At 42.9% G+C, this 19,363-nt stretch overlaps 2 protein-coding genes across 2 annotated transcripts in view; one reads left to right on the top strand and one right to left on the bottom strand.

The window, feature by feature from the left end:
* Positions 1 to 19,363, top strand: part of slc49a3 (solute carrier family 49 member 3) — a 382,878-nt gene that overhangs the window by 216,160 nt on the left and 147,355 nt on the right. The window lies entirely within an intron of this gene.
* The window catches only part of LOC133446727 (polycomb group RING finger protein 3), a 175,209-nt gene that overhangs the window by 60,960 nt on the left and 94,886 nt on the right, over positions 1 to 19,363 (bottom strand). The window contains exon 4 of the mRNA XM_061724742.1: positions 11,170 to 11,266. Within this exon, the coding sequence (XP_061580726.1) occupies positions 11,170 to 11,266 (97 nt within the window). The remainder of the gene's footprint in view (positions 1 to 11,169; positions 11,267 to 19,363) is intronic.

The following is a 19,363-nucleotide window of genomic DNA, read 5'->3' as shown; positions in this document are numbered from 1 at the left end:
GAAAGGTCAATATCGCAAAAATTTTAATAATTGGCATAATGAGCTTGTAGGGTCCGTTAGTGCCAATCGGGCCGAGTGTTTGAAAGTTTGAACGATGTCTCTACGATAAAGTTCGACCGAGCAATAAGCGTCTGAATTTTCGCCTTTTTTTTTGCTTTTTGGCGTCTAGCGTTGCCACGGTAACACTTTTGACTGAGAAAAGTAATGCTCATCGAGGCACGATGGAGACGCATCCAACGATGTATGCCATGCATGGGTGCACGTTCCGGTTCGGGCAGCATTAACAGATTGTTTATTCACATGGTCCCCCATACAAATGCATTGGTTTTTGTTGCCATAGTAACAAGCCCCATAGGATAGAATGGGACAATTTGGCTTCAATATCTCAAAAGCTGTAAACGACAGCGTAATGAGACCTCAGTATGTTGTAGTCCACATCAAGCTGAGTATTTTAACGTTGAATCAAAGTCTCTACGATATCGCGTTGCCGCGCAACAAGCGTCCAAAATTCCGTTAGCGTCAAAATGAGCAACGTGGAATATCTCAAAAACCGTAATAGCAAGCTTGACGAGACTAAAATATGTTGCAGTACAAAGCGTCCCGGGTTTGTCAATGTTGTAATGATGTCTGTACGATAAACCGTTGCCTAGCAACAAACGTCCAAAATAAAAGAGATTTTTTTTTTAAATTGAAAGTTAAATATCGCAAAAACCGTAATAACTAGAATGATGTAGTTGTATGGTCCTTTAAAGACTATCGGGGCGAGTGTTTCAAAGTTTGAACGATGTCTCTACGATAAAGTTCGGCCGAGCAATAAGCGCGGGAATTTTCGCCTTTTTTTTTGCTTTTTGGCAACTAGCGTTGCCACGGTAACCCCTATTACTGAGAAAAGTAATACCCATCGAATCACGATGGAGACGCATCCAACGATGTATGCCATGCATGGGTGCACGTTGCGGTTCGGGCCGTATTAATGGACGAAAAAAAGTGCGGAATAATAAGAATAATAAAAATAACTAGAAAATTTCTGGAAATTTTGATATGGGCATGCCCTACCGCCCATTCGAGCCCTCTCGCTGCTCTGGTTTGGGGCTGCAGTGTTTGTGTTCGGGGCGGTTTTATGTCAGTTTGAGGTGTTTACGGTTGTATTTCATTCATTCCTGTGCTCCCAATAGCTATTAATGGGGCGCGCTTTTTGCCGTCTAGCGTCCCCACGGTAACGCTTTTGACTGAGAAAAGCAATGCCCATCGAGGCACGATGGAGACGCATCCAACGATGTATGCCATGCATGGGTGCACGTTCCGGTTCAGGCTACGTTAACGGATAGGTTTTTTTTCCACCATGGTTTAAAAAAAACCATCCGAATGAATGGGGCCATTTGGCATGGATTTTACATTAAACTTTCCTTAAATCACAGCTTCATGAAATTTTAATACGTTGAAGGTCACAGCGTGCCGAGTCAGGGAACATTTGTATGATGTCTCTACGATAATCTGTTGCCTAGCAACAAGCGTCCAAAGTCAAACGGAAATTAAAAAAAAAATGAAAGGTCAATATCACAAAAACTTAAAAAAATGGCATAATGAGGTTCTAGGCTCCGTTAGTGCCAATCGGGCCGAGTGTTTGAAAGTTTGAACTATGTCTCTAAGATAAAGTCCGGCCGAGCAATAAGCGTCTGAATTTTCGCCTTTTTTTTGGCTTTTTGGCATCTAGCGTTGCCACGGTAGCACTTTTGACTGAAAAAAGTAATGCCCATCGAGGCACGATGGAGACGCATCCAACGATATATGCCATGCATGGGTGCACATTGCGGTCCGAGCAGTATTAACAGATTGTTTATTCACATGCTCTCCCATACAAATGCATAGGTTTTTGTTGCCATGGTAACAAGCCCCATAGGATAGAATGGGACAATTTGGCTTTAATATCTCAAAAGCTGTAAACGAGAGCATAATGAGACCTCAGTATGGTGTAGTCCACATCAAGCTGAGTCTTTTAACGTTGGAACAAAGTCTCTGCGATACCGCGTTGCCGCGCAACAAGCATCCGAAGTTCCGTTAGCATCAAAATGAACAATGTGGAATATCTCAAAAACCGTAATAGCAAGCATGACGAGACTAAAATATGTTGCAGTACAAAGCGTCCCGGGTTTGTCAATGTTGTAATGATGTCTGTACGATAAACCGTTGCCTAGCAACAAGCGTCCAAAATAAAATAGATTTTTTTTTTAAATTGAAAGTTAAATATCGCAAAAACCGTAATAAGTAGCATGATGAAGTTTTATGGTCCTTTAGTGACTATCGGGCCGAGTGTTTGAAAGTTTGAACGATGTCTCTACGATAAAGTTCGGCCGAGCAATAAGCGTGGGAATTTTCGCCTTTTTTTTTGCTTTTTGGCAACTAGCGTTGCCACGGTAACCTCTATTACGGAGAAAAGTAATGCCCATCGAATCACGATGGAGACGCATCCAACGATGTATGCCATGCATGGGTGCACGTTGCGGTTCGGGCCGTATTAACGGACGAAAAAAAGTGCGGAATAAGAATAATAATAATAATAACTAGAAAATTTCTGGAAATTTTGATATGGGCATGCCCTACCGCCCATTCGTCCCCTCTCGCCGCTTTGGTTTGGGGCTGTAGTGGTTGTGTTTGGGGCGGTTCTATGTCAGTTTGAGGTGTTTTTACGCTTGTATTTCATTCATTCCTGTGCTCCCAATAGTTATTAATGGGGCGCGCTTTTTGGCATCTAGCGTTGCCACGGAAACGCTTTTGACTGAGAATAGTAATGCCCATCGAGGCAAGATGGAGACGCATCTAACGATGTAGGCCGTGCATGGGTGCATGTTCCGGTTCAGGCTACGTTAACGGATAGGTTTTTTTTTTCACCATGGTACAAAACCCCATCCGAATGAATGGGGCCATTTGGCCTGGATTTTGACATAAAATTTCCTTAAATCCCAGCTTCATGAAATTTGAGTATGTTGAAGTCCAATGCGTGCCGAGTCGGGAAACATTTGTACGATGTCTCTACGATAACCTGTTGCCTAGCAACAAGCGTCCAAAGTCAAACGGAAATTTAAAAAAAACCTGAAAGGTAAATATCGCAAAAACTGTAATACTTGGCATAATGAGCTTGTACGTACCGTTAGGGACAATCGGGCCGAGTGTTTAAAAGTTTGAACGATGTCTCTACGACAAAGTTCGATCGAGCAATAAGCGTCTGAATTTTCGCCTTTTTTTTTGCTTTATGGCATCTAGCGTTGCCACGGTAACACTTTTGACTGAGAAAAGTAATGCCCATCGAGGCACGATGGAGACGCATCCAACGATGTATGCCATGCATGGGTGCACGTTCCGGTTCAGGCAGCATTAACAGATTGTTTATTCACATGCTCCCCCATACAAATGCATTGGTTTTTGTTGCCATGGTAACAAGCCCCATAGGATAGAATGGGACAATTTGGCTTCAATATCTCAAAAGATGTAAACGACAGCGTAATGAGCCCTCAGTATGTTGTAGTCCACATCAAACTGAGTATTTTAACGTTGAATCATAGTCTCTGCGATACCGCGTTGCCGCGCAACAAGCATCCGAAGTTCCGTTAGCATCAAAATGAACATTGTGGAATATCTCAAAAACCGTAATAGCAAGCATGACGAGACTAAAATATGTTGCAGTACAAAGCGTCCCGGGTTTGTCAATGTTGTAATGATGTCTGTACGATAAACCGTTGCCTAGCAACAAGCGTCCAAAATAAAATTGATTTTTTTTTTAAATTGAAAGTTAAATATCGCAAAAACCGTGATAAGTAGCATGATGAAGTTTTATGGTCCTTTAGTGACTATCGGGCCGAGTGTTTGAAAGTTTGAACGATGTCTCTACGATAAAGTTCGGCCGAGCAATAAGCGTGGGAATTTTCGCCTTTTTTTTTGCTTTTTGGCAACTAGCGTTGCCACGGTAACCCCTATTACGGAGAAAAGTAATGCCCATCGAATCACGATGGAGACGCATCCAACGATGTATGCCATGCATGGGTGCACGTTGCGGTTCGGGCCGTATTAACGGACGAAAAAAAGTGCGGAATAAGAATAATAATAATAATAATAACTAGACAAAATTCCCGGGAAATTTTGAAGTGCCACGGACTACTGCCGGATGATCGCGGGGCTTATTTGCACCCATGAAGGTCAAGGACTCGATACAGATTCCAATGACACCACCCATGACTCTCTATGTCAAACCATTCAAAAGTTATTACAGAAAATATGTAATAGGCTAATAGAACCGCTAACAAAACCGCTAACTGAACCGCTAACGGGATCGCTAACGGGATCGCTAACGGAACCTCTAACGGGATTGCTAACTGAACCGCTAACGGGATCGCTAACTGAACCGCTAACAGGATCGCTAACGGGACCGCTAACCGAGCCGCTAACGGAATCGCTAACCGAGCCGCTAACAACCGCTAACGGAACCGCTAACGGGACCGCTAATGGGATCGCATAACGGAACCGCTAACGGGACCGCTAACGGGATCGCTAACTGAACCGCTAACGGGATCGCTAACAACCGCTAACAGAACCGCTAACGGGACCGCTAACAGAACCGCTAACAGAACCGCTAACGGGATCGCTAACAACCGCTAGCGGAACCGCTAACGGGACCGCTAATGGGATTGCTAACGGGACCGCTAACGGGGTCGCTAACTGGACCGCTAACGGGATCGCTAACTGGACCGCTAACGGTACCGCTAACGGGATCGCTAACGGAATCGCTAACTGAACCGCTAACGGGACCGCTAACCGAGCCGCTAACAGGATTGCTAACCGAGCCGCTAATGGGATCGCTAACGGGACCGCTAACAACCGCTAACGGAACCGCTAACAGGACCGCTAACAGAACCGCTAACAGAACCGCTAACGGGACCGCTAACGGGATCGCTAACAACCGCTAGCGGAACCGCTAACGGGACCGCTAACGGGGTCGCTAACTGGACCGCTAACGGGATCGCTAACTGGACCGCTAACGGGACCGCTAACGGGATCGCTAACGGAATCGCTAACTGAACCGCTAACGGGACCGCTAACGGGATCGCTAACAACCGCTAGCGGAACCGCTAACGGGACCGCTAACGGGACCGCTAACGGGGTCGCTAACTGGACCGCTAACGGGATCGCTAACTGGACCGCTAACGGGACCGCTAACGGGACCGCTAACGGGATCGCTAACGGAATCGCTAACTGAACCGCTAACGGGACCGCTAACCGAGCCGCTAACGGGATCGCTAACGGGATCGCTAACGGGATCGCTAACAACCGCTAACGGGATTGCTAACGGGACCGCTAACGGGGTCGCTAACTGGACCGCTAACGGGATCGCTAACTGGACCGCTAACGGGACCGCTAACGGGATCGCTAACAGGACCGCTAACGGGATCGCTAACAGAACCGCTAACGGGACCGCTAACACCAATAACACTACCATCCCATAATAAACACCTACCATCCCATAATAACACTAACATCCCATAATAACACTAACATCCTATAAAAACACCTGCCATCCCATAATAACACTAACATCCTATAAAAACACCTGCCATCCCATAATAACACTAACATCCTATAAAAACACCTGACATCCCATAATAACACCTATCGTGTGTGTGTGTGTGTGTGTGTGTGTGTGTGTGTGTGTGTGTGTGTGTGTGTGTTCATCTAAGGTTAAAAGGTCAGGGTTCAGATTTCTCCATTTTCCAGGTTATACTATGAAGTATGTACTGAGTGAGTCATGTGACCAGTTCTGGGTCAGTCTAATCAGTCAACAGCTGAGCTCTGGTTGCTAGGGGCAACAAGAACCTGATACAGAGGGAGCGGGAATGACTCAGCTGGATTTTTGGTTGTGACAAACCTGAAATCACTCCACTTTGCGCTCAAACCGTAGCTCTTAGCAGAAAAACGAAAACATTTTGAGAAACAGAGAACCTACCAGATTATCTAAATGTTATTTTCATACAGATATTCCTTAAAATGTGTTAGTAACGGCAATTCGAAAACAAAAATGAGATTTTTTTTAAGAAAACTTCATTTAACATGGGAGTCAATGAAGAGAGAGACAGGAACTGGCGTGTCTGTTGGCTCCCCCGTTAAAATTTTGTGCACACCACGCCTGTCAAAGTCACATTTTATAAATCACAACACCTATGTCTATATTCTGACCAAAAATTATCTGTCTACCTTTTACGGTTTGGCCGTGACCTCGAGTTACAAATAAGAAATCATGTTTTTTTTTCAGTGTAACTACACTCTAGCAAACTGACTCCCGTGCTCTAGATTTGAAAAAAAGTGATTTCCAGTCCTCGCTTGAGGGCTCATATCTTGAAAAGTGTACATTTTAGGAAAAAACAGTTTCGGGTTTGGAGAGAGAAGAGAAGTTTTCCTCCGTTTTGAAGTTTGAATGAGGTTTCTACGTGCAAGTATGAGAAAGATACGTGACTCTGAAAAAAGGTGAATTTTGTCTTTTTTCTCGACATTTTCCCATCCGCTTTGAATGGCGCCATAGGAATACATGGCAAAATGGTCTCCCCATTAGTTTGGAAATTTGGAAATGTTTTTGCACTTCGTGCAAAAACTATTCGTGCCATCGTTCTGAAAATCCACAGGACTGTAGTTAAATTCAGGGCCTACAACTTTCTAAATCGGTTCAGAATTTTTCGAGTAACGGTGTGCGAGTGGTGAGGCCCCAAAGTTCACACAATGCGTTCCGGATGGGGCAAAAAGCGCACGTTTGTGCACGTTGCGCAAAAACGTGCACGTCAATCGCTAATAAAAGTCATACCCATCGATTCCCGATTAAGGCGCACGTTTCTACGTTTTTACTTTTCGCGTTTTCTCAAAGCTGTAGGAGGAGTAGCCGGACAAAGTTTTTACGGAAGAATATATAATAATAATAAATAAGCCTGAGCAATAGTATGAGTGCCTCGTGCTGCGCACGAGGCACTCCTCCTCCATTGAGCTTGCGCAGCTCAATGGAGGAGGCGTGCCACGTGGCGCAGCCGTGGCACTAATAATAAGCCTGAGCAATAGTAAGAGTGCCTCGTGCTGCGCACGAGGCACTCCTCCTCCATTGAGCTTGCGCATCTCAATGGAGGAGGAGTGCCACGTGGCGCAGCCGTGGCACTAATTAATAGATCTGACTATTATAAACCAACAAATAATCTCTTTATTAAATATAATACCTTAAACTTCCATGATATAGTAGAGCAGAAAACTGTTTTATTTGCCTTTAAAGCAGAAACTGCTTCCAAACTACATTCAGGATTTGTTCCAAATAAAAGAAACTCTGACCTGAGGAGGAAACTCATGTTTGAGATGACGACAGTAAGAACTAATATTAAAAAGAGATGGAGAGAAATATGGAATAGTTGTGATAACAACCTAAAAATGTGCAGTTCTATCTTCAAGTTTAAGGAAATGTTTAAAGAAAATACATAATAAATATAAAACACTATGAATATAGAGTATAATATCAAAAACATTCTAGGATGTGAAACGTCAATTTTGTGTTTTGTCTTATTTATTTTTGTCTTTTTTATGTATTGTTTGTTTCAACGGAGTAATGCTAATGTTTCATATTTAAGCTGATCATAAGATAAAAAGGGTCGGCACTATAAACTATAAACTACGACTTCAGCTACACCTTTTCGGCAAAGGAAATGTTTGTTTTATTACGTTTTCATCTTGTTTTGTAAAAAGTGTGTACAAGCTGAAATAAAGATTCATAACATAACATATATAATGTTTTCTGAAGTCTCCACTGAGGGTTTAAGCGAGCTAAACAACGTGAGTAAACGTGGGTTTACCGATGTGCATCCATTTTTAAGGATGACGACAACCTGAAATGGCTACCGTAAGTAAAGAATCTCCTACAATCTTTGAATGGATCGAAATAGTTAATGAAATCTATAACATGGAACGATTGACCTTTTCTTTGAGACATGCAAGAAAGAAAGGTGAAAAATACTGGGGAAAATGGAAGTCCTATTTGAACCTGAAATGATTTTCTGTATATGTTTGGTAGAAGAAATGATCCATTGTTCTTGTATTTCACCTCTGCACAAAAAGAATGGACTTTTGAGTTAGGAAAGAATGGGAGACTCTTCCTTGGTACGGAACGCTTAGGATCTACAAGAAACAGAGTGAAGGATCTAAAATCCTCTAGGACCCCAATCAATACACATGGACACTAAGGCCCTGTCCCAATTCTCCCCCTCGCCCTAGTTTTCATCCCTACCCCTAAATTTTGCACGTTCCCGTGAGGGTAGTGGTTCCCAATTCCTCTTTCCACCTAGGGGGAGTGACGAAAAGTAGTGTAGTGGCTGAATCTGTCCCTACGGATCGAGTGTTTTCGGATGCTCACTAGTTGATCTACGGACAGAAAGATTTCCCAGAATGCTTTTCGTCATCATTTGCGGACTGAATCAGAAAAAAAAAACATGGTGGACATTTCTTATTTTTTAGTGAATAAAATCAATATTTTGAGTTAGTTTCTGCATAAAAATGGGTTTTGATTACATTTCTAGCGAGAAATATATATTTTACTTTCATAATATTCACTCAGTGAATGTACATAATCACTTTTTTGCCCGTTTTTTGCAACCTCGCCAGAATAAAGACTGATTTATGGTTCCGCGTTACACCAACGCAGAGCCTACGGCGTAGGTTACGTGGCGACGCGCGCCGTACCCTACGCCGTAGGCTCTGCGTCGATTTAACGGGGAACCATAAATCAGCTCCGGAGCCGGCAGGCAGAAATCCCGAAATTTTCGGAGCAAGGCTGCGTCCCAATACTCCCCCTCGCCCTCGTTTTCTTCACTACCCCTAACTTTTGCGCGTTCCCGTGAAGGTAGTGGTGTCCCAATTCCTCTTTTCACCAAGGGGGAGGGGGCATAACGAGGGCGAGGGGCTGAGAATAGCCCCTTCAAATCAAGGGATTTCAGATGCTGACTTGGCGAGCAAGGGGGTATGAAAATTTCCCAGAATGCTTTTGCCGTAGGCTCTGCGTCGATTTGACTCGCCGACCGAAGGCAAACAGGCAGACTCGTCTCAGAGAAATAGAGAGAAATAATCCTGTGACTCGTCAGATTTGTTTTGGATGTTTCTGATATAATAGTCTTCAGAAACCACAAAGTAATCCAGCTGTTATCTGGGTAATTTACACACTTTCAGATAAAGTTGCAGATCATCACGGCAGAATAAAGGGATTTATGGCGTTACACCAACGCAGAGAGGGGCGGAGGTTACGCAACCTACGTAGGGTAGGGTCTGCGTCGTTGTACGCGGCGACGCGCGCCGTACGCCGTACCCTACGCCGTAGGCTCTGCGTCGATTTAACGCGGACCCAAACTCCGGAGCCGGCAGACAGAAATCTCTAAATTTCGGAGCAAATTTCTTAACAGGCGTAGCTACAACTGTTAGATTTCATCTATTAAACCAACATCTTCCTAAATGATTTATTTCAGCCAGCATAATTCTCAACAGAGCTGCGTCCCGGGAGAGTTTCTCTCCCGGGACGCAGCAGCTTGACCCGGCGGACACGTCTGTACTCCGGCTGCTGCTGCTGTTACCATGGTAACAGCTGCTGCTGCTGCTCCCCGGGGGCGGCGGCTCTTCTCATCTCCGAAAACATCGGGTCAAATTTCTTAACAGGCGTTATTTGGATAAACTGAGCCCCGGTTGGGGATCTTAAGGTTACCTTTATGCCTGAAAAAATATTAAAACTTAATAAAGTTCCATATTAACAGCGCTACAGCTGAAATTAAAACAGCTTTTGGCTCTCAGCTTCCTGATCAGGTTAGGGATGAAAACGAGGGGGAGTAGGAGAAATGGGACAGGCACCTGGGCCAAGTGCCCTAGATCTCAAGTGCCCTAAAATCTCCCCCTTCTTTTTTAGGGGTTAGGGAAGAAAAGAAGTGCGAGTGAAGGAGAATTGGGATTGGCCCCAAATTTCTTAACAGGCGTAGCTACAACTGTTAGATTTCATCTATTAAACCAACATTTATCTTCCTAAATGATTTATTTCAGTCAGAGGTAATTCTCAACAGAGCTGCAGGTTTCTCCCCGGGACGACGGCGCAGGTTGACCCGGCGATCACGTCTGTACGTGAGCTGCTGCTGCTGTTACCATGGTAACAGCTGCTGCTGCTCCCCGGTCTCATCATCGCCGAAAACATCGGGTCAAATTTCTTAACAGGCGTTATTTGGATAAACTGAGCCCAGGTTGGGGATCTTAACGGTTACTTTTACGCCTGAAAAAATATTAAAACTTAATAAAGTGGCATATTAACAGCGCTACAGCTGAAATTAAAACGGCTTTTGGCTCTCAGCTTCCTGATTTTAGTGGTGGTGCTGAAAGTAGGAGTAGTGGGAGTATTGGGACAGACCTGGGAAGATTTCAAGGGCCCTAAAATCTGTCCCTTCTTTTTTAGGGTTAGTGAAGAAAAGAAGGGCGAGTGAAAGAAAGTAGGGGGAGTATTGGGATTGGGCCTAAGGACCCAATATATTTTGATAAAAATGTAACCCAGACCCATCCAATCTTGTTTCTACAACATGCATTTCTATAGACCTGTGATGACCTGTCTGTCTTATGTTTTGTTTTTGTTAAAAAACTAAATAAAAATAAAATATACAATATAAATAAACAGGCGTCAGAAGCATTCCCCCCCCGCAGAGGAGACGACAGGCTACTCGTCATTCCAGCCACAGATAGTAGATGAAACTGATCAGAGAAATGACATTAGTGTTTGATTATCATGCAAATCTGCGCTCCCTCGGCTCCTCCAGAAACAGCCCATTTACAGCGTAAATAGAACCAAACACTTGCGTTCAGACTGAGCCGAGGTTAGATCTACCGGAGCTCGGGGTTGTGCGTGTGTGTGTCTTTTTGGGGAGTTTTTTTTCCTGCAGGAGTTCGAAAGGAAGAAAAAAAAAAAGGAAAAGGAAGAAGAAAAGTAGCAATTGGCTCTCTGGTCCCTGGGAGTTTATTGTTCGGTGGCAGCGGCTGATTGCAGCGTGTGTGTGTGTGTGTGTGTGTGTGTGTGTGTGTGTGTGTGTGTGTGTGTGTGTGTGTGTGTGTGCGTGTGTGTGTGTGTCTCTCTCTCTCTCTCACCCGATGTACTGCAGTGGATGGCTCTGATGAATAACAATCCTACACGTGGGGCACGTGTTGTTTTCCTCCAGGTACTTCACCAGGCAGCTCCTGCAGACTGCAGGACAAACACAGACGTTAAAACACACAAATGTTTATTTATATAGCACAATTCAACACAAGGTCATTCAAAGTGCTTTACATTCACATTAAATTGACACAAATGCAAAAGCTACAGGTCAGATGTTTGTGGGTCAATGACGTGACGCCTATATTTTCTGAAAAACAGATTTTCTTTCAATTCAAAAAAGGTTTAAATGGATAAGAAAATACCAGATATATGAGCTACCTGTCCCACATACGGACTCACTTGAATTTTACAAAAAATACTAGTTATTTGGGATTTTGTTGTTGTTTTAAGCGTCTAAATGTCATGTGGTGCAACCGTCAGACCAGGACTCTGGTTTTGAAATCACTCTAAATGTTTTTAAATCAATGTTCTGCCCTATCTGGCAGGATTTCAGAACTGTCTTGTAGTGTGTAAGATACTGGAACTGTAACTGGAACTATAACTGGAACTATAACTGGAACTATAACTTGTACTATAACTGTCTTGTAGTGTGTAAGATTGCAACACATTTATATTTATATTTCCATCATAATATACAAACAAAGTTTGACTGATGACGTCCATTTTATGAAATATCATTAAAAAACACATTTTTGTATAATACTGAAAACTTGTAAAAAAAAAAAGATGTCAAGATGTTCAGGACATTAATTTATTTTAATATGAATCATGGTTGCACCACATGACCTTTTTTAAGGCTACTACCTATTCATCTTGACAAAAAAACTCTAAAATCACTTAATTTAAAATTTTTATACGAATTTATGTGTACACAACATTCTTAATGTTTGAACTACTGCAATAGATTTTTATTTTTTTATTATTATTTTAAAATTGACCTGTTGAAAATCCTTATTCCTCATTTGTCATTGACCCGTGTATTCCCAGCCGGCCCTGTGATTTTGTTGTTTTCTTTGTTTCTTTCCTTTAATTTCTCCCCTTGTATTGACAATCTTCAAAGCCGCCAGTTTTCGTTATCGTTTCATCGTCATCATGCAGCACATTTTCTGCACTTTGAACCATTTACACTTTGAACCGTTTACTCAGGAGGTGACTGAAACGTTTGTGTGAAATTGCGTCTTTGGCCGATTTTCTTCTCCGTGTCGTCAAAGGGCCGTTTCAAATGGAAGAAAATAAATAGTTTTTCAGCTCATAATTCTGCATGACTGTGGCTAAAAAGATAATCCCGATTATCCACTTGATGTTCCGGTCACAGTCAGTGTTTCATCTAACTGAGCTGCACGTTTTAGAACCCAATACTGCAGTTTCCAGCTGATCGCAGCAACTTTGGGCCCGTCCCTTTGCAGGGCGTCGGCCCCGGAGACCAGTGTGTCCTCAATATTGATCAGCAGGGCCGCTGCAAGGGGTGTGCGAACCGTGGGCCTCGCGCTATGGGCCGTTTTTTTTTTCGTTCTTTTTCCTTCTTTCCCTTATAAATATCAACAGTCACGTTCCATTACAGACCTAAATGTGTGCTAGTCTGTGCATATCAATAAATATATGTGCAATGATGCGCGTGTCTGTTGTTCAATACAACTGATCAGACCAAGCGCAGACACAAGCTGCTCTGATCCAGACGGGTGGAGTTGGAACAAACTGTCACACAATGTCGAGAGAACGAGACAGATTCAGGAAATTTCCATCAGGGGATGAAAAAAGAAAAAAAACTAAAGAAAATGGAAGAGTTTAATGCCTCTCTGAAAGGCTCATTTGATAAATTTGTTACAAAAATCACCGATCCGACCGGGTCTCAAGCAGCCGTGGGGCCCCGCGTCGAGGCAAGAGATGATGATGATGTTGTTAATGTGTTAACTTATGGGGCCATTTTGGTTTGTGTAGAACTGGAATGAATCACACACTATATAATGTCAGAGAGTTAGGCTTCTATGTCACTAATATATAAGTCGCTCTCAGTAACAGGCTGATTTGATTCATGTAAGATTATTTGTGTGTGAACAATGTTGGAATAAACTGGCATTACTATAAAAAATATCTTGACTTGTCATGTCTTGTCAATGCAATGCTTCATAATGAAACGTGTGTATGTGTTTGTATCCAGTATTTTGCTAATTGGAGAGTTAAAATTGCGCATATAGACCTCCGATCCAACGCGAAAAACCCAAAAATTTTGCGCGAGAGCCCCCCCCCCGGCCATTTCGCACAGGGCCTCGCAAATCTCCCAGACCGCTCTGGTGATCAGGTATAGGTTTGAATACAAAAGCACTTCCTCCCCATTTATTCAGGTTAGGGTCGCCGGGGCAACACAGGGGTCACTGTCCTACCAGGTTCCCTACACTGGTTCCTAGTTTAGCCATAATGGTCTTTCATAACTGTTACCCGTTAACGAATGAGCTTTCATCGTTTATATTATGCGTTAATTCCAAATTATGATAAATTAATTTGAGATTTATGACTTCAAAAAGGCCCAGAATGTTTTTAAAGAGTTGAATATTAGAACAAGAGCAAAGTCATCATCATCTTCTCCCGCTTTATCCGTTACCGGGTCGCGGGGGCAGCAGCCTCAGCAGGGATGCCCAGACTTCCCTCACCCCAGACACTTCCTCCATCTCTTCCTCCATCTCTTCCTCCAGCTCTTCCGGGGGGAGTCCGAGGCGTTCCCAGGCCAGCCGAGAGACATAGTCTCTCCAGCGTGTCCTGGGTCTTCCCCGGGGTCTCCTCCCGGAGGGACATGCCCGGAACACCTCACGAGGGAGGCGTCCAGGAGGCATCCGGTACAGATGCCCAAGCCACCTCAGCTGACTCCTCTCAATGTGAAGGAGCAGCGGCTCGACTCCGAGCTCCTCCCGGGTGACCAAACTCCTCACCCTATCTCTAAGGGAGCGTCCAGCCACCCTGGAGGAAACTCATCTCTAAGGGAGGAAACTCATCTCTAAGGGAGCGTCCAGCCGCCCTGCGGAGGAAACTCATCTCTAAGGGAGCGTCCAGCCACCCTGCGGAGGAAACTCATCTCTAAGGGAGGAAACTCATCTCTAAGGGAGCGTCCAGCCACCCTGCGGAGGAAACTCATCTCGGCCGCTTGTATCCGCGATCTTGTCCTTTCGGTCACTACCCAAAGTTCATGACCATAGGTGAGGGTAGGTGCGTAGATTGACCGGTAAATCGAGAGCTTCGCCTTTCGACTCAGCTCCTTCTTCACCACGACGGTCCGGTACATCGACCGCATTACTGCGGACGCTGCACCGATCCGTCTGTCAATCTCACGCTCCATTGTTCCCTCACTCGTGAACAAGATCCCGAGATACTTGAACTCCTCCGCCTGAGGCAGGACTTCTCCACCCACCCGGAGAAGGCATGCCACCCTTTTCCGGTCGAGAACCATGGCCTCGGTCTTGGAGGTGCTGATTCTCATCCCTGCCGCGTCGCACTCGGCCTCAAACCGCCCCAGCACATGCTGGAGGTCCCGGTCTGATGAAGCCAACAGGACAACATCATCTGCAAAAAGCAGAGATGAAACCCTGAGGTTCCCAAACCGGATCCCCTCCGGCCCCTGGCTGCGCCTAGAAATCCTGTCCATAAAAATTATGAACAGGACCGGTGACAAAGGGCAGCCCTGCCGGAGTCCAACATGCACCGGGAACAAGTCTGACTTACTGCCGGCAATGCGAACCAGACTCCTGCTCCGATCATACAGAGACCGGACAGCCCTTAGTAGAGGGCCCCGGACTCCATACTCACTCAGCACCCCCCACAGAATGGCACGAGGGACACGGTCAAATGCCTTTTCCAGATCCACAAAGCACATGTAGACTGGTTGGGCAAATTCCCATGAACCCTCGAGCACCCTGCGGAGGGTATAGAGCTGGTCCAGTGTTCCACGACCGGGACGAAAACCGCATTGTTCCTCCTGAATCCGAGGTTCGACTATCGGCCGTAATCTCCTCTCCAGTACCCTGGCGTAGACTTTCCCCGGGAGGCTGAGAAGTGTGATCCCCCTGTAGTTGGAACACACTCTCCGGTCCCCCTTTTTAAACAGAGGGACCACCACCCCAGTTTGCCACCCCAGTGGTACTGTCCCCTTCCACCATGCAATGTCGCAGAGGCGTGTCAGCCAAGACAGCCCTACGACATCCAGAGACTTGAGGTACTCAGGGCGAATCTCATCCACCCCCGGTGCCCGGCCACCGAGGAGCTTACGAACCACCTCGGTGACCTCGGCTTGGGTGATGGACGAGCACGCCTCCGAGCCCCAACCCTCTGCTTCCTCAGTGGAAGGCATGTCAGTCGGGTTAAGGAGATCCTCAAAGTATTCCTTCCACCGTCCGACAATGTCCCCAGTCGAGGTCAACAGCTCCCCACCAGCACCATAAAAGAGAGCAAAGTGTTATGTTTAAAGCACAAATACTTCAAAACAAAATCTTCTTATTGGTTTTTTCTAGGTGTTGCTCATTAAAAATAAAAAATAAATAAAAATGTTGAGAATATCAGGCAGAACAAACCAGCAAATGATGCAGCCGAAAGGCTGGAGAAAATAAATGAAAGACATTTTTATTTGTAAGTTTGCGTCTGTAAAAAATGACTAAAGATCCACAGGTGCCTGAAAGACTAAAGGAAAATTACCTGGACTGTCTCAAAAAATTAGAATATTGTGATAAAGTCTTTTATTTTCTGTAATGCAAAAATGTCATACATTCTGGATTCATTACAAATCAACTGAAATATTCCAAGCCTTTTATTATTTTAATATTGCTGATCATGGCTTACAGTTTAAGATTCCCAGAATATTCAAATTTTTTGAGATAGGATATTTGAGTTTTCTTAACCTGTAAACCATGATCAGCAATATTAAAATAATAAAAGGCTTGCAATATTTCAGTTGATTTGTAATGAATCCAGAATGTATGACATTTTTGCATTACAGAAAATAAAGGACTTTATCACAATATTCTAATGTTCTGAGACAGTGCTGTAATTCCTGCACACGGTGAGCGTGCATCATTTCCCCCTGACGTTCTCGTGGCAGCAGCTCTGTTCGGTGTGAGAGCAGACACTGATGACGTGATGGAATCGCTTTGTCTCGACCTCCAGGTTTGAATCTTCACTGAGAGGGAGAATCACAGCGTCACGTCTGGACTCTGGACGTCTTAAGTGGCAGAAAACCGACCCGCGGTCCAAGAGCGCCCTCTAGCGAGCAGATCCGGTACTGAGGCCTGTGTTCTCTGCATGCAGGTGCTGCAGATTATACAGGACTGTCTCAGGAAATTAGAATATTGGGATTTTCTGTAATGCAATTAAAAAAACAAAAATGTCATACATTCTGGATTCATTACAAATCAACTGAAATATTGCAAGCCTTTTATTATTTTAATATTGCTGATCATGGCTTACAGTTTAAGAAAACTCAAATATCCTATCTCAAAAAATTAGAATATTCTGGGAATCTTAATCTTAAACTGTAAACCATAATCAGCAATATTAAAATAATAAAAGGCTTGCAATATTTCAGTTGATTTGTAATTAATCCAGAATGTATGACATTTTTGTTTAATTGCATTACAGAAAATAAAGAACTTTATCACAATATTCTAATTTTCTGAGACAGTCCTGTAAACTGCCAAATGACCAAACTGTTTTTTAAAATATAAAGCTGCATATTCCATTTATTTTCATATTTTTTAAGCACTCAAGCACTTTTTAAGTTAAGTTAAAATGTAGTTTTAGTTAAGTTGAGTCAGGATGTTTTTAAACTATCATTTTATTTGCTTTCCTGAGCCAGAGGCAACAGAATTTCGTTTCCCAGTGCACTGTGGTTACATGTGTCCTGAAAATGACAAATATCGTGTCGTATAGTACACACACAGACAGCATACACCTGAGGGAAATGCAGTTGAGGTTGTACATGAATATAAACACCTAGGTGTCTGGATCGATGACTCCCTCACTTTTAAGCAGCATATAGAGAAACTTGTGAAGAAACTGAGGATAAAATTGGGTTTTTACTTTCGAAATAAGCTGTGTTTTTCCTTTAATGCTAAGAAGCGACTTGTTGCTGCTACCTTTTTACCAGTACTAGATTATGGAGATATTCTGTACATGAATGCTTCTGCTAAATGTCTTCATATGATTGATACTGCATGTTCTGTTTCCCTGAGTTTCATTACAAATTGTAAAGCATTGACACATCATTGTGAGTTACACTCTCGGGTAGGAATGGGTGATATTTTACCGTTCACGAAAATTCCTCACGATAAGAATTTGTCATCTCGCGGTAAAAATTATAAATTCCCTTTGATAAAGTTTTTGTGTAAAAATGAAGGAAGGAAGGAAGGAAGGAAGGGAAAAAAGAAGGAAGGAAGGAAGAAAAGGGGAGAAGGGAGAAAACAAGGAAAGGAGGAAGGAAGGGAGAAAAGAGGAAGGGAAGAGGGAAGGAGAGAGCAGGAGGAAAGAAGGTAGGAAGGAAGGAAATGAGCCTGAAAGAAAGAAAGAAAGAAAGAAAGAAAGAAAGACAGAAAGAAAGAAAGAAAGAAAGAAAGAAAGAAAGAAAGAAAGAAAGAAAGAAAGAAAGAAAGAAAGAAAGAAAGAAAGAAAGAAAGAAAGAAAGAAAGAAAGAAAGAAAGAAAGAAAGAAAGAAAGAAAGAAAGATAAATTCCCGTTGATGAGGTTTTTGTGTAACAAACATGGAGGATCTGAGAGCGTGATAGATTTATAGTTACAAAGGTGGAGTTGAATTGGTATTTTTTTTTAAATCGTTATCAGGATAAATGCCGGAAATTATCGTGATACATTTTTTAGTCCACACCACCCATCCCTACTCTGGGGTTGGATGGTTTTCTCTTCACCCCAAGGCTCAGTCATTGGTAAACTTTTATATATAAGGCAATGCTTGGTCTGCTGCTTCTTCCATCTGCTGCTTGATTGTGCAGAGAAGTCCTAGTTCCTAGTTCCTAGTCCTGGTTCCTAGTTCCTAGTCCTGGTTCTTACTCGCTACGTTCACAAGACGACCTGTTCATTTCTGTTCCTTTTGCTCGTAATAAACTGGGTAAAATAGCCTTGGTTTATTCTGCTCCTTCAGCCTGGATCACATTACAATATGACTGGAGGCTAACAGAGTTAATTTCTCTGAGAAACTTTAAATCTAAATTGAAAATACTTGAGGCCGACTCCATTACATGCACCTGTTTTTTGTGATTTGCTTGCTTTTTTTAAATGTAATTGTAATTGTATTTTATCTGTTGGTGTTTTCTGTCATTTATAACTATGTGTTGTAATTGCTGCTGCATATCCTGGCCAGGTCTCCCTTGGAAAAGAGGTTTTTAATCTCAATGGGATTTTCCTGGTTAAATAAAGGTTAAATAACTTTTAAAAAAACAGAGTACCAGTACTACTATGAGGTTCACCTGGTGATTCAGGTCTCCATGTTTGAAGTAGAACTGTATAAGATATTAGAGCTCATGCGTGATGTGGATTTACTTCATTATCTTTGTATTTTGGAGAAACTCACTAACTACCACGGGTGTGTGCGCCAACGTTATTCTTAAAAGGACGGCAAATGAAAGTAGAGAAAATTAGATACTCAAGAAGGGGAAACTTGAACAAATTATATAATAAATGGCAACCGTTCATGGACTTTTTTGCAACAATGTATCCCCCCCCCTTATTATTTATTTATTTCTTTTTTTTACTTGTTTTTTTGTGCTTTTTTTAAGATCTTTACTTTCTGTCTCTCCTTATGTTTATGTGCCCAGTTAATTATTTCATACAGACTATGTCTATTTTATTGTATTTTTTATCTAGCCTTGTTTTGTGTTATTGTAATTTGTTCTTGAAAAGTATGTAAATTTAAATTCTCTGGTGCATAAAACCGTGTTCATTCCTGTCACCAATGTGCCCTGGAATATGGAAGTGCCTTTGTTACTTTAAAAAAATAAAATAAAACAATATGAAACAGAAAAGGACAGCAAATGGACTCGAGTGCATTGTGCATTTCTGACATGTTTTTCAAAAAACTTTAAAATGTTTAATAACTGCTGGACTATTAAACACTGAATGACTTTTTTTTCTTTAAAAAAGAAAAAAGTAAATCTTTTTTTCTTCCCCGTTTTAGATATTTTCTATTTTTTTGACAAT

The sequence above is a fragment of the Cololabis saira genome, chromosome 7, assembly GCF_033807715.1.
Source record: "Cololabis saira isolate AMF1-May2022 chromosome 7, fColSai1.1, whole genome shotgun sequence".
Classification (NCBI taxonomy): domain Eukaryota; kingdom Metazoa; phylum Chordata; class Actinopteri; order Beloniformes; family Belonidae; genus Cololabis; species Cololabis saira.
Note: the sequence above shows the minus strand (reverse complement) of the source record. Positions and strands in the feature narration are given on the sequence as shown.